Source organism: Etheostoma spectabile, chromosome 9 (assembly GCF_008692095.1).
Source record: "Etheostoma spectabile isolate EspeVRDwgs_2016 chromosome 9, UIUC_Espe_1.0, whole genome shotgun sequence".
Lineage (NCBI taxonomy): Eukaryota > Metazoa > Chordata > Actinopteri > Perciformes > Percidae > Etheostoma > Etheostoma spectabile.
In genome coordinates, this window is record NC_045741.1 from 32,380,327 (window position 1) to 32,396,443 (window position 16,117).

The 16,117-nt window shown below is 39.5% G+C and overlaps 1 protein-coding gene across 3 annotated transcripts in view; it reads right to left on the reverse strand.

Moving 5' to 3' along the window:
• The window catches only part of LOC116695342 (calcium homeostasis endoplasmic reticulum protein), a 25,210-nt gene continuing 9,093 nt past the window's right edge, over positions 1 to 16,117 (reverse strand). For 2 of the 3 annotated variants that reach the window (XM_032525548.1, XM_032525549.1), the window contains 15 exons: positions 15,871 to 16,022; positions 15,080 to 15,191; positions 13,896 to 13,985; positions 10,494 to 10,686; positions 9,988 to 10,151; positions 9,268 to 9,522; positions 8,605 to 8,809; positions 7,869 to 8,110; positions 6,997 to 7,130; positions 5,809 to 5,895; positions 4,182 to 4,328; positions 2,251 to 2,358; positions 2,057 to 2,151; positions 1,400 to 1,585; positions 1 to 347 (listed from right to left, as the gene is read on the reverse strand). In XM_032525548.1, the coding sequence (XP_032381439.1) occupies positions 310 to 347; positions 1,400 to 1,585; positions 2,057 to 2,151; positions 2,251 to 2,358; positions 4,182 to 4,328; positions 5,809 to 5,895; positions 6,997 to 7,130; positions 7,869 to 8,110; positions 8,605 to 8,809; positions 9,268 to 9,522; positions 9,988 to 10,151; positions 10,494 to 10,686; positions 13,896 to 13,985; positions 15,080 to 15,191; positions 15,871 to 16,022 (2,208 nt within the window). In that variant the 3' untranslated portion in view covers positions 1 to 309. The remainder of the gene's footprint in view (positions 348 to 1,399; positions 1,586 to 2,056; positions 2,152 to 2,250; positions 2,359 to 4,181; positions 4,329 to 5,808; positions 5,896 to 6,996; positions 7,131 to 7,868; positions 8,111 to 8,604; positions 8,810 to 9,267; positions 9,523 to 9,987; positions 10,152 to 10,493; positions 10,687 to 13,895; positions 13,986 to 15,079; positions 15,192 to 15,870; positions 16,023 to 16,117) is intronic. The other variant, XM_032525552.1, reaches the window with a different exon arrangement.

Sequence of the window (16,117 nt, forward strand, 5' to 3'; positions counted from 1 at the left end):
GTTAGTCAGCGATGTGTTTATTTAGGTTATGTCTCAACAGTGCATTTCTAGAGATACAAATGCTGATTTCATATTCATGACTTTTTGTTTTGTGGGATTTATTTAATACTAAAACAAAATGACAGACTCACATTGCCATAGAATAACTAATTACATGAAAAAAAAGTATCAAAATAATGTCCGTTTGTGGTCAATGAAGAACATATATCCATCCATCTATCTATTGTGGATTAAAAACCGTGAAAATCAGATCCTTGGTGGAGGCGGCGACAGGGGAGATGAGGAGTTGTTTGACGCTATTTGATGACATCACTCAGCTGGAGGGGCCTCAGGAGGTTCACGATTAACTGGATCAATAAAATAAAAGAAAACAGTAAACAGTTGAGTGATTGTTATGTAAGTAGTCTAATCTTGTTTCATATAAATTACATCAACTGCAAAAGTATAAAGATATGGTGCAATCCAATCCTTTTTCACATTCTTGATTTATCAACAGAGAACATGCTTTTGTAAAAATGTAAATGAATAGCTCCTAAATATGATTGCTTCCTGATACCGATTCCAATACCTGAACATACGTCTCATCCGATCCCCAGTACTGTTCCAATACCAATGTGTCAGATACACTAAATTAAATAATTAACACTTATGTTTTTGCCCGCATTTTTCAGGAGCTGAACTCAACGGTCTAAGACTTTTTCTACGTAACGAAAAGGCTTATTAATATTTCTCTCAAATATTGTTCACAAAACTGCAGATTTTAGAGGGGCCTTTTATTGTGGCCCGCCTAAGGCACACCTCTTCAATAATCATGCTGTCTAGTCTAATCAGCATGTTGATAAGCCACACCTGTGAGGTGGATGGATTATCTCAGCAAAGGAGAAGTGCTCACTAACAGATTTAGACAGATCTGTGACCGATATTTGAGAGAAATAATCCTTTTGTGTAGATAAAAAAAGTCTTAGATCTTTGAGTTCACCTCATGAAAGATGGGGACAAAACAAAAGTGTTGCGTTTATAATTTTGTTCATAATTGTTCATAATCATAATTATGTTTTAACAGCTGTACGCTGCTATCCCTGTATGGACAGGATAGGATTTCTATCGTTGATGTACAGTCTGACTCAGGCTAAACATTTTATTATTCAATTTGACAGTGAGTCACAAGGGGCAAAGAATATAAATGAACTACTTCAAAAGTAGATGTTCTTCATGGCATCACATGGGTGCATTAACTCATTTTGGGCAGTATTGGTGGCTTTTCTGAAACTTGTATCAAAACATCTCTAAATATAATACAACCCCACCAACCTAATATCCACAACAAATATATACCGTAACAGAAATGGCTTATTTCGGAAGTTAATTATAAATCCAACATTAAAGTCTGCATATGTACCTTCCTCTCGTGCCTTCATACGCGCGACAAAGTTGTAGCTCTTGTTCCTGCGATAGTTCTCATAAGGGTCGTCCAAGGACACCCCCACACCTTTATACTGGTCCCACTTATCCCTGATGTCTCCTCCTTTGATGGGGTCCTGGATGCCCTGTTCTTTGGCCCCCAAACCACCTGACCCACTCCAGCCTACAGCAGACAGGAACACAAGAAAGAAAGCTAGAAAACAGTACATGCAGCATCTGGGTCATTTTTACTTTGACGCAAGTTCCCAAACACAGGCTGTACATTTTACAGTGGAATGAATTACAAACATCTCATATATTCTTACTGTATAACATAGGCATGCACAATATGAGGAACATATCTTATCGTGACTATGTTGACTGATCTGGCGACTGCAATATGATTCACAATATAGCAGGGAATGAGCGTTTTTGTATCACTCATTTTCATTGAAAAATATATTAAAATAAAAAAATGATTGTCGTGTGATCTATGCGAGGATCTGTACCAAACAAGAAGATTTTTTCTTTAGTCTGTAGGATAGGATTTGTAGGCAATTTTGATAAAACTGCAAATAATTGTGCAGCCTTACTGGATAATTGAATAAGTTTAAATCTAAATTATGAAATAATGAGGAAATAATAAAGAGCATACCCATCTTCATCAGCAGCTGATGGCCCTTATTCTCCTCCCCTAACCTCATATCTGATATCGGTTTGGAGGGAGGGACACCAATCACTGATGTGGAGCTGTAGAGAGCAGATTAGATATTTAATATAATACTGTATAAATAAACATTAAGGGGTCTTATGAAAACATGTTATCAAAGAGCAGTGAAGGAGACTCACGGAGGGGAGGAGCTCTGGGATTTGGGGCCATGTTGTCTCTTGGTGGGTGAATGGGAACGGGATCTGGAGCGAGAGCGACTCCGAGAGGACCTGGATCTACTCCTGGACCTAAAGAGAGGTAGAACGGTTAATGGACTGCATTCATTTAGAGCATTTCAACTTTACGGATAAAGCGCTTTTACAATCTCACACACTCACACGCTACCATAAAAGGAGTCTCGTTAAACGCAAACCGTGTAATGCTTGTGTGACTAACAATTTTTTTTTTTTTTAACATACAAAACACACACCTTGCTACATAAACAGATCCCTCCCTTCATCATCACCACCCACCAAGACAAAAATCAAGAAAAGATGACACAATAACTACATTATTCAAGACATTCAACAAAACAGACAAACCATAAACCAAATAAATGTATGTATAAATGACTGAACCATAAGCCCATCATGCACATCTATCCCTAGCACAAAGCTTCTTAGGAGCCCTCCAGAAAGTTCAGGTAATTTCCCCCTTTTTCTAGTATAGACATACAAGCTGGCAAACCGTTTATATAATACCTTTTCAAGAGTCTCACTAGCCCACTCCTGGATTGACGGCCCCCCTCATTCTTCCATCCTCTTAAAATAATCTGTCTGGCCGTCATTAAAATAGTCTGGACCCAAATTCTTATGTGCTTATCCGTCCCCCTTAGTACCACTTATAATCTTGGGCTGAGTGGAACCAGGGTCCCTGCAATCTGACACAGGTTATCATCTATCCCGGTCCAAAATTCCTTGACCTTATCACAGGACAGCAACCTTATGACTAAAAGATGACCCGCTATACAACAAGCCACAGCCGCCCCAGGACGGTTAAAGCACGTCCATAAAAAAAAAATCCATAACAGTATCGTGTCTGCTTCTTCAATTGTTTCATCGTCTTTGTTCTATTTTCCTAATTTTTGTTCTATTTATAAAAAAAATGTAAAACAGATTTGCATTGTAACTTTGAGCACAATAAAGATCTATCTTTCTATCTACAACTGGTCACTTCACTTCCTACCAAATAGTAAAAACAGTTAGTCTCTCTTTGTGTTCACAAGTCTTCATTTCTATATAGACACGTGTTTAAATAAGATTCCTGAATATTTAATTCAATTCAATTTTATTTATAGTATCAATTCAAAACAAGAGTTCTCTCGAGACATTTTACAGATAGAGTAGGTCTAGACCACACTCCAGAATTTACAAGGACCCAACAGTTCTAGTAGTTTCCTCCAGAGCAAGCAACAGTGGCGAGGAAAAACTCATTTTTAGGCAGAAACCTTAACATTCCTGTGTGTGTGTGTGTGTGTGTGTGTGTGTGTGTATATAGTTTTGAGCAAGTTACTTTCAAAATGTAATCAATTACATTTAAACTAGTTACTTTCACAATAATAATGCCTAAATGGTGATGCACAATATATATCGGTATTTTCATTGTTGCACTGTACAGCACCTTGTAAGCGTGGTTTTAAAAAAAGTGCTTCATAAATGAAGATTATTATTTGGGGGTGTAATGTTACGTCGATCTACCGATCCAATCTAATTGATGCAAAGTGAAAATATCAATACATAGCGTCTGTATGATTCCCACTTTATATTTATTCAAGCATAGTTTGTTTTTCATTTAAATGTCTGGAAGAGCTCAGGTATTAAACTGACAAATCATATTTAGTTTCTAATTTGAGTGTAAATGTAACTGTGTTAAATTGGCACATGGTATTGTCTCAGATCGATTGAATTGAAATCGCACCCTGACAGACTTTAAGATAGCGTAACAAATATTGTATCTTTGTCTAAAGGATCAATATAATATCGTATTGTGATAAAGCTTGTGATTTACAACACTAATTATCATCATCACAAAAGGTATCATCCAGATGTGTGTGTGGTTTGTGTTTGCAGACCTGGAGCGTGAGTAGGAGCGAGAGCGGCTGCGGGAGTGGGAGCGAGACGAGCGGGACCGCGACCTGGAGGACTTTGAGGAGCGAGAGCTGGAGCGAGACGAAGACCTCCCTCGGCTGTGACTTCTGGAGCGACTGCCTCCACGGACACTGCAACCAGGAGAGAGGGTGGAACGGAAGGGAGGAAGAGGGAGAGATACAATTAAAATCGACATGATCAATCAATAACATTTCATTTAAAGTGTAAAATCCCCTTTAAATATGGTCTCACTGCTCTTTGCAAGTAGAGGAACAAAGAAATAATAGACAGTAATTAAAGCAGTAATAAACAATACAAAACCAGCAACATAGGAGAATAAGTCAAAAAAGGTTTGTTTGTGAGGGAAGCAGAAAGGATGGTGTGTTATAGTTGGCTGTAGTATGAAAAGTACGGGTGGGTTTTAAAACTAGATTCAAAGATTTTTCTTTAACATGTAGTGAGAGGCCACAGTAGGAGAATGCTCGATGACCAACTGATTTTGTGTTTACTAGGGGAATGACCAGCATCAAGGGAGTGGAGAGTGCAGGTGTCCATGGTGTAATAAGCGTAGATAAATAAGGTGGTGCAAGTCTCTCCAGGGCCTTTTTAATGTGTGTTAAAAAAAAGAACCTTTCAATCAACTCTAGCCTGCTCCAGCACTGGGAGCCACTGAAGACCGGACAGAGATATGTGATTATATTTTCTAGTTGTTGTCAGGATTCTGGTTGCAGTGTTCTGAGCAAGTTGAAGGCTTCTAGTGGCACAATTTGGAAGACCAGAAAAAAGGACACTGCAGTAATCAAGTCGGGAAGACACACATGCGTCAATTACAGTTTCAGCATCCCGAAATGATAAGATGATAATCATGTGGGACAGGTTGGCAGGTAGTGCACCAAAAGCAACGTCCTTCTGTAACCAGTAACAAACGTACCTTTAACTAGGGCTGTTCAATTTAGAGCCCGGTTGACATATCGGCGAGCCGATATTATTGGCCAATATTAGGTATTTCCCGATCTATCGGTATCGGCATTTATAATGGCCGATAATTATTTTTTTTCAAAAACATTCATCAGAATCATTTATAATAACAAATAAATGATTCTAACAAATGAATATTTAAAATAATAAAACGACTGTCAACCATGTTATGAGTGTTGGTGTTGCATAGTTTGTCCACCAGAGGGCTCTCTACAAAGTCCCTGTTGGAAACACTGATGTTTTTTGATGTTTTTGATGATATCGGATTTTTAAATAACCAAATATTTGTATTGGTATCGGCCTTAAAAATCCTTTATCGGTCGGGCTCTAGAGCAATTAATAGAATTTCTTTTAACTCTTATTTTGTTTGTGTGAGAAATTATACAGCTCAAGGCGTTCTCGATGTTGAGAGACAATGTGTAATTGTGTTAAATAATCTTGATTATGAGTTTTTCCATAATCAAGCCGCCTTAGCTTTGACCAGAATGAACACAGAGTGCAATTAAAAAAACTCATTTTGACAGACAATTAGGCAGCCCCACCATTAGCTGTAAACTCGGAATATGTGTGAGAGACGGAGAAAAAGGCAAAGAGCCAAGAGAGAAAAGATCAAAATGAAGAGCAAGGGGTTACCTGTTGCGTTTCTCCTGTCCCTTTTTCCGCCTGGCTCTAAACTTGGCCCTGAAGAACTCATACAGGCCGTTCTGCTCCCAGCCTTCACTGGTGGAGAACAAACAACAGCCAGGTAAAGACAATGACCGACAGCAATGTCTATCAGAAGCTAGCAGGACTACAAAGATGCTGCTGCAAACTACTGAAAACGATCAGATGATTTCATGGTGATCATTTGCAAGCAAATGGTATATTGTTCAAGTATGTTTTTCATGTATAGTTTTTAAACTACTTTATAATTACTTCATAATTACATTGCTAGACCCTCCTCCACATTGCTGTAGTGGAGGGTCTGGCTAGTCCAAACAGCATTCTGTGATGGGAGAATAGTGTGTTATGATTTATTGTTATTACTTAGCACTAATCACAACCGTCTACGCCCCGAACCCAATGACGATGCTTCTGTTAATTAGCCTGGGGAAGAAACACGTTTTGATGGAACATGTGTGCGTTCAAATGTAGTTTTAGTCGTGCAAGGGAAAACTCAGATTGGACAGATAGTCTAGCTAGCTGTCTGGATTTACCATGCAGAGATCTGAGGAGCAGTTAACCAGAGTCCTCAGATATCCAGAGTTTAGAACGCCAACACAAAAAAAGCAGAAGGAAACTGACATGAGGGACATCCGGTGGATCTTTTGACGGCACCACCGCAATCCCGGAAAGGAATCGTCGTTATAGACAACTTAATAATGAAATCCTTACAAACAAACAAAAAGCTGAAATAATTCCTATTTAGCATAACTAATAAAATACTGGATCCTTGCTCTTTTTAATATGATCAATGTACAGTCTGGTAATGTCAGTAGGCTTCTCATTTTTTAACCTGCCACTGACCATTGCGGTTGCAGGTTTAACTGACAAATGGTGCTTGTGGACTTACTAACTAACTAAGATCCATGGCTAAAGACACTTGGGAAAAAAGGTAAAAATGAAAGTCAGCCATTATCTGGTTAATGTGGACTTTGCTAGCCAGTTACTGGCTAGCGGATTCAAATTTAATACATGTGCTATCAAACACCAACCCTACATATGACAAGGGGGAAAAGAGGTTTCACATTGACCAATGGGAAAATTCTGATGTATTCACAAAACTGCTATTTTAATATCAGCCAGATTTGTCTTGCAGACAGAGTGGAGGTTTGTGCGTACCTGTTCCTTGGCCGATCATGGGATGGAGGGCTGTAGAAAGCTTCCACAGCAGCTAGCAGGCGATCGCTGGGTGGCATGGGAGGGGGCAGCCGGATATCTTTGGGGTCCAGAGGTTTGTAATCACAGTCCTCAAGCTGAGCAATAGACATTACGAGGAGGATCATGAGACATGCAGGTTTTACTGCTGTGTGAGAATGAGTCTAATGAGCCAATTCTAAAACTGTACTAGTACAAGGATCAGTCTTTACAGATTTGGACTGGCCTCTATTGTTATAATCTATTTGGAAATTTATACTTGTCTGTTTCCCAAATTGTCTTAAAAATGTTACAGCTACAGCTCTGTGTCTGTCCTGACTTAATGTCCCGCCAACAACATTATCTAACTATCTTTGATTGTGGATTATGATGAAAGTTTCTAATTCATTAAATAATTGCTTAAAGCAGTTGAACAATGTTTTGTGTTGGAGTTTGTAACATTCCAAAATCTTAATAGTGACTTAAAGAATTTCGTTTTCACTGTAAATGCAATTCGGTTCTATATTGGTTTTATTAACTACTAATAATCGGAATTTGCCCTGAAAAAATCAGTCGATACTTAGCTGGCTAACAAGTTCTGACATAACTGCAACATGTGGTGTTCACATGTTACAACTGACTCAATGTCAAAAATCTTTTTTGGAAGAACCCCTGGTTGTGAATCACTGCTGTAAGCCACTGTGGCAGTGCAACATCACTCTTTACCATTATCGTTTTCTCCTCTGGTATAATTTAATCGTGATTGCTTTCTTCTGGCAATAGAGTAAATTTGTCAGCTGATAACTGTCTAATTTCATGTCATACCCTTATCCTCAAATCAGAAGCAGGTGACTTACTTTGACCAGAGGAGCCATTAAACCAGCAGGCAGGTCAAAGTATGGTACGTTAGGCACCAGACTGGGGTCGTCCTGGACTGGATGCTGGCGATGGCGCATGTGGGGGGAATGGCCGTTGAAGCCGTGTGGGGGCGGGCCAAAATCTGGGTGCTGGCCTCCACCCCAGGGAGGATGTTCGGCCCCCATACCTGGGGGAGGGAGCCTCTGACTGGGATGGTGGTGGGGGGGAGGACCTGGTATGTCTGGCAAACATATTGTTAAAAAACACAAGTTAATAGCAATACAGGTGCAAAAACAGGCAGCTTTACAGATGCATTTATAGGATCAGTGTGTAGGATTTAGTGGCATTTAGCAGTGACGGTGCAGATTAAAACCAATTGAATGCTGCTTCCTTCACTCCTCCCTTTCCAATGTGTCCGTGTGGAAGAACCTCGGGTGGCCTTCAGGTAATGTAAAAACTAGGGCTGTCATTAAAAAGTTTAACTCTGAAACTCTACCTGCCACCCAAAAGACCCTTTTATTTATCTATTTCTGCTCACATCTGCTAGCAATCCACTCCCGTTCTTCGATGTATTAAAAAAGACTTGTAACACAAAGAAAGAAAATTTGGATCAATAAAGACTATGTTTACAGCATTTACTCTCTATCTGGGACGTTTTGGGATTAGGACAGCCAATAGATCCGCCTGAGTTCTACACAATGGACATTTAAGTGAAATTACAGCTCAATCAGGTACCTCTGCACTCAGCTCCGGGATAATCTCCCTGAGCGTAGTCAAAGCGGTGTGGGGTATACGGCGGCCGGTCATAGTGGTGTCTGGGAGGGAAGTCATCCTGCATAAAGCGCGGTGGGAAGCGTCCAAAACTGTGCGGTGGTGGAGGTTGGTTGAAAGGAGGTGGCTGCTGGTGAGGAGGGAATGGCCCTCTGAAATGGGGAGGTCTCTGTAGAAAAAAAAAAGTTGGATAAAGTCATTGATGGAAATGAGCAGCAAAATCGTATCCTTGACGCAACAGAAAAATGTTTAATGTGCAAGTGTGTATCTCAGTATGTGGTGTCAAACTGTGGAATTCCTGATGATGATTTAAAGGTTATGTCTATCTTTCAGTAAGAGAAAATGTATAAGGAAACATTAGCTGACTGTTTGTTGTATCATTTGAGAAAGGGGCTGATAAAATAAGATTTTTCTCTTCATCCAGTTCCTTTTCGATCATAAATATGTGATGTAATACAGCATTATTAATGGTGGTTTGATTATAAAATGTGTCTTTTTCCATGAGCGGAAGTGAAGTGAAGGATAATTACACATTGTAAATATAGAGTGTTCAATGTAGCACAATAAAAACTGGAAAAAGAAATCACTGCAAAGACAGTCAAAGCCCTGTGAATATCTAGCACATGCCTGCATGCGTGGAGGAAATGGGGGCTCTCTCTGGCCCCATGGAGGCTGGTCAGGCTGGTTCCCCCATGGTGGCTGCTGGTCATATGAGTTCCAAGAAGGAGGGCCTGGGTCGGACCCACCTGGACCGCTCCAGGGGCCTCCTTCTCTGGGTGGACCCCCGCTCCAGTTTCCTGGGTCTCTCTGGTCATTCCACATCCCCTCATGGCTGTTCCAGGGAGGGCAGGGAGGGGGGGGCTGGTTTGGGTCAAAAGGAGGCTGGAAACAAGGACAAGTCAGAAAGTGCCAACTCACTCACACAAATAAATCACTGTTCTTTTAGTTTAAGCAGTGTCACTCTTCATCACACGTCTGGCTGATTAGGAACTTCTAAGCTCTCTGATAAGTACTGGAGCCCTATCTTTGGCAATGTTACCATTTCTAGTTTAGAATACATTTTTAGGGTGTAAGGTAGAGGTATATCATTATATGCCTCCAGCATAACGTTTGGGAATTATTTTCCACCTAAGTAGATCATGTAAGCAGAATCTTTCTCCATCTTCAGAAATTTCCAACCTATCTCTTCGGAGAAAACATACAAATCTAATACGCTACCTCTCTGTTCTTCTTTAAAAAAAATATCACTTGCAGCAAGTGTCTACTGATAGCAATAGCAATGGATAGCAAGGATGAGTTACTGCCTTCCTGTCCCCACACAACCCACCCACCCACCCAGGTCTTTACCGGCTGGTTGGGGTTCCAGGGGCCTATGTGCTGAGGGTCATACCACCCAGGTTTGTTAGAAGGGATATCTGAGGGTCCACTGGGGTTGCTGGGGTCCTGTGGTCTGGATGAGGGTCCATCAAACTCCCCTGGAGGAGGACCCGACATAGGAGGCTTCACATCCCCTGCACACAACACACACACACCAACCCATTACAACACAAACACACATGTACTTGCCCATTGAGGAACAGATCACAAACCTATACAGCAAAACCTAACAAGACAAGTTGGAGAAAAAAAAACTTCCACTCATTTCATGAGTAAGAATGTACTGATGTTGTATATTACTGTTTTTCTTAAATAAAGTAAAACAATTCAATTCAAGTTTAAAATTGAAGCAGAGTGTGACTGCACTGTATTTATGTACAGCACCTTAACATTTAGTTTTTGCTGTTATGTGAACTATAAATTTGACTTCATGTACTGTCTGTGCCTCTGGTTATGTGAAGGGTGTGTCTTCTCACCAGCTTTTGTGGTCATAGGTGGGGCCTTTTCAGGCTCAGCAGGGGTAGCTAGTGGCACTACAGGGGCAGGCTGTGGCTGCTGCTTCAGGCTGGAAACAAACTCTTCATGCTGTGTCTTCAAAGCCTGAATCTGCTGCTGGAAGGCCAGCTGGATCGGCTGCACCGCAGCAGCATACTCCGTTATCAGAGACGCCTGAGAGAAGGCAAGGGAATTAGATTATTTAAAAATGTTATACAAGGTTATCAGTGAATGACAACCACCAATTGTTTTATTTTCCTGAAATGGGGCGCAAACACAAGCAAAATGTCAAACTGAACACATAATTGGGCGTGACCAGGCGCAGCTTACACAGCGTAGAAGAGAGCCTGAAACATACGATAGAATACATAGTTAGAAGAATACAATATGAGCAGGTGGAGTCAGCTGTGCATAACGTATGCCAAATTTTGGAGAGATGTGAGTGTGATCCTCAGCCAGCGAGTTGGTACTATGCAGAAGGAAACACAAGTGAACATGCTCCAATGAAAACACGAGTGTTACTGACTGCACAGTACTAACACTAAAGGCTAACACTAAATGTTTAAACAAAATTTATCACCTCTCTCTACTTCGTGCGGCAAGCTCTTGCCTTTGCTGCCCAGCAGCACCTCTAAGGTTATATTCAATTATGGGTCAAGTCAGGTCTTAAATTGACGAGTCAAGTCAAGTCCGGGAATTGATTTAAACCTCCTGTTGTCCTCGGGTCAAATTTGACCCCTTTTAAAAATGTCTATATCAGAAATATGGGATCTTTTTAACCAAATTACCACAAAAGAGGATGGATTCCATACAACGCTCTTTGAAAATACAATTCATCGCTTTCATTGAATTTTGGGTGAAAATTGAAATGGTTTCAAATCACTATTCTGACCAAACTCCTCCACTAAACATACATTGCTCTGATCTTAAATACTAGTCAAAATAAATCATAATTTCTGCTTTATTATCTCAAATATTAGGAACAATTCTACACAAATAAAAGTTATTGACCATGAATTCCAAAAAGTAGTGTAAAACTAGTGGTAGTGAGGTGGTGTTAGTGAAATCAAAAAATAAATAAATAAATAATGCATTGAAATTGGCAGGTCAAAAAAAGGGTTAAAAAAAAAAAAAAGTGTTGATCTGTTTGACCTGGGAGAACACAAAGGCTTAAAGATAATTTCCGTCTCTGGTGCAGGTACATGTTTGCAAACTAGAACCCGGAAAGACTCTGCTCTGGAGATATATATATAATATATATATATATATATATATATATATATTATATATATATAAAAAAAACAGCCCTTACATAAACACTTCAAACACATTCTCTTTATTTGCGAAACAGAAGAATATATGAATATGCTTCCATGTGCATGTGCCACACACGCAAATATTAAACCATGATTGGAAGTGGCATCACTGAAACTGCACTGTAATAAACTTCTTGACATGACACAAATCAACGTTTGGACTGCTTCTATATACGTGATGGAGCATAGGACGCATCCTGCTGACAGCTGCGTTATCCCAGATGATTTGACTAAACTTGGAATCAGCAATTAACAGCTTTCCAGTCAGAGGTTTAGACAAAAAAAACACACATTAATTACTGTTGGAACATGAACTACCCTCTCACTGTGTCTGGAGATCTAAATAATTAATTAATGACATTGCTACTGCTGTGTCATCCTGTAAAGTCACGGACAGCTCCTCTCTTGTATCCCAGACTGTAGATGCCTTATAGACATGTATCAATACCGCACGGAAAAGATCAAACATTTCACAGGTTCCAAATTTCTGTAAAACTTTGAGTCCCTCTTCACTTAGGATTACATGGATGATATTAGGGCTGAACAATTAATTGTTTTTTAAATCAAAATCGGGATTTGAAAGAATGCGATTAGGTAATTGTGAAGGCTTTTCACTTTGTAAACCTTTAATGTGCACAAAAGATATATAAGACTATAAAGGAAAGGGAAAAAGCATAATAAGAGCACTTTAATAATAAAAAGAGGAATACAAAAATGTTACATTTACTGTTTTGTTTTAAGATAAATGCCGGTATAATGTTACATATGACAGATTTGTAACACAAATGTCCCGTTTTCAGTGGATTTTTCATTCACGTTTTATTACCGTATTGGTCCGAATATTAGACAAACCCCCTCATTTTTGGGAAAATACTTTTTTAAGAGCAAATCTTGTTTTTATTATAATACAATTTGTTTTTTAGAAAATAATAATAATTCTAATACAAACACACTGAATAAAAAAGGTAGGCTATTGTTTTTAAAATCTTTTATACAGAATCTTTTTTTTTAAATGAAAATGTCACATTTAAAGTAACATCAAGTTTTTTCAGTCAGGTAATCATGTTCTCCTGTCAATCTCTTGGAAGCGACTGCTTCGACGATGTATCATCTCCATGACAACGCCTCATTGAACTTCTGTCCGGCTTTTAGGCTTTTGCGTAGCTGGATATATAATTTGATGCGTCTTAATATGAATGCGGATAATGGTAGTGATGGTGAGATGCTTGCTACAGTTCCATTTCTAGTGAGGAATCAGCGAAAACACGTTTTATTTCTCTGATTCCCTCTCTATCTGACTTGACCATATAACGTTACAGTGCTTTTGTTCGGTCGTTGGGGCTCGGTCTAAAACTCCGCCATTTCAAACAGCTGTTTGTGACAATAAAATAAAATGGATTATGGATCATTTCATGTCTATAGTTTATAGCTGACTTTACCAGCTGACTTCTCTACTGGCTGTTAAAACAGGAGACACCACTTGCGTTTTAAAACCAGCCTCCGCAACTTCAACAACTGAAGGTCTAGACCCCAAATATAAGACGACCCCACTTTTTCAAAAGTATTTCCAGGGGGGAAAAAAATCGGTCTTATACTTGGACCAATACGGTACTTTATTTAACATGATGGTAGAAGGTGCAACATGTAGATGCAACTGTTGAACTGAGGCATAGCAGAAATTTCAGTTTACAGGAAAGTTCTGATATATTTTATTGGAAGTTTTTTATCATTATAACTTTAGGTTTCGTGATAAATGTTCTGTGTTTGACTGTTCAATGTTCCATGCTTATTAAAAGAAAAACACGTATTGCTGCCAATTCATGTCCATGTTCTTATCCCTTCATAAGAATATAGAGCAGTTTTGACGATGTCTCATTACGTGTTTGATCGTTACATAGTGAATTTTTAACTATAGCTAAACTTTAAATCAAAATGATTATATATGGCAGATAAGTCTTAATTTGTTTAGCACTAGACGATGTTGGTAAAAAGTATCTTTTACACACATATCAAGCTTAAAGAAAACACTGGCAGGAACGCAGAGCCTTAAGTCTTTTTTTCACTCACTTGGTACTGGCCGAGCCCCAGTGCTGGATTCTGGAGCTGCTGAATGGTTTCCTCATCAAAGTACCCGTTCTTCTCCCACAGCTGCAATAACTGGAAAAGAGGGGGATGGAATAATCAGAGAAAAGTAACTTTAGACTTTTTAACATTTTTCACTAAAGAGGTACAGAGGTACTATCTCTAGCTTTCCAATTTGATAAATTAAGAGCATAACAAGCAAGAAGTGCTGACAGACATTTATTTGTCTACGCTGTATTATAAGTTATTTATGTATTATGTATACGTATGTTTCTATAAAAAGAAATAGACTGCATTAGCATTGATTGTTAATATACAGGCTGTGATTGACACAGTCCAATAAAAACATGATGGACTCAAGTCAGCGCAGCCAACATGATGGTATTCATTATACTATATGCCACTACCACTTTACTAAAACAAGCCCTAAAACTGAACTCACTCAAATTAATGGCTGATTCACATTCATGCAAATGCTCTATTGTAATTATTCAGGGTTTAAATGGTAGTATGACTTTGAATGAGTAGTGTCCCATGATGTTAACGTTACTGCCAAGAATAAAACACTCCAGTAATCTGTAGGGAGTTACCCCTATTTTCCACCGGGCGTGTCTGCGATGTGTTCTGGAGCCGCCGCGGTCCCCGCGTGCAGTTGCTGCCATTCAAGTAAATGCATGATATTCCACTAGCTGCGTCAGGGCGTGTCCCTGAAGCGTGCTTGACTCGGCTCTGTGCTACGCTAAGGATGTGCGCCAGGTCTATATTTAGCCAAGCCACGGGACGGTAGGACAGCCAGGCAGGACGTGAAACAGAGTATTCAGTAAACTTACACCCACCCCCCCCCCTCCAATATTACTTATGTCTCCTTTACAACACCACGGACGACGAGAGATTCATCTTGGAGGTTGAAAAACATAATACGACATCAAAGATCAGTTTTTAAAGGACATCACCAGTTAACCTAAGTCATTGGAATGGAATGTGTCTGCAGGTAGATACTAGCTTAATAAACACAGTAAAGTAGTCGGGCAGCAAGACACTCCGCTCCTGAGACGCTCCCAGTGTGGTATAGCGGTTGGCGGAGGACGGAAGAAAACCAGAACGCCGCATAGAAAGTGGAAAATCTGAGTTAAAGATGTACACAATCATGGACATGTGCATGTGTTTACCCTGGTGATCTTCTGCTGCTTCTCTTCCTCTACAGCCAGAAAGCTGGTGCAGTAGATGGGAACCACAACTTTCTGGAGCGCTGCCAACAAATCCTTCTGCTGCTTCCGCTGGCTGGGAGGACAAATTTAAACATGTTACAATAAGGAAGATACTGGTCAAACTATTTGATTCTCACCAAATGGCGTGGCTTGAGGCATGTCAAAGTGTCCCCGAGCAACACACTGAACCCCAAGTTGCTTCCCGGACGCTGTATGTATGCTTCCAATACTATGAATAATATAATAATATAATAATAATAATAATAATAAAGTTATGTTAAGTTATATGTGTTAGGTTAACTTATAAACATGTAGTTAGCGTAAAACTGACATTTGGATATTTTACTTGGTAACAAAATGCTTGCTGCAAACATAAAGTCAGAAATAACTTTAGATTAGCTTCCCATTCTCCCTGCTGATTTCTCATGTCTGCATTTACTTTTGTCTTCATAAAAGCTCAGTTATTTGGGTTGGCAGCTTATAAAAACTTAAGTCATGGTTATTTACCCTGTTGGTAGTAAATATATCACCACACAGCAGCTTTTAGGAAAGAAATTTGCGGAAGAAATTGACACTGAGGCACTTTCATGCAATACAAGTCAACGGAGAGCAAAGAGTTGTTTTTCCCTCAAGTGGGAATGGCTTTTAGAGTATGACGCGATGCACTCTGTCTCACTATAACACTCCATAAGAAGGAAGTGTAGGGGTAAAAGGATCGACATGTGTTTATTGACGTAGTTAAGTTTGTGTACCAGTGATGGAGAACGTCATTGGTTAAATAGATGAGATGTAGGCGGAGCTCAAAATGCGCTCCATCAGCAATTATGCGGTTGCGAAGATGTGATGTCATCAGTTCACAGTGCAGGGGAGACTTGGCGTTGTTGAACATCCAGTTTTTACCGCCCTAACAAGAGGAGAAATAAATTAGTGAGATGAAAATCTTTTTTCCAAACTATTTAAGGAATCTAAAGGCATAAGCATCCCTTAGAAATAAATCTC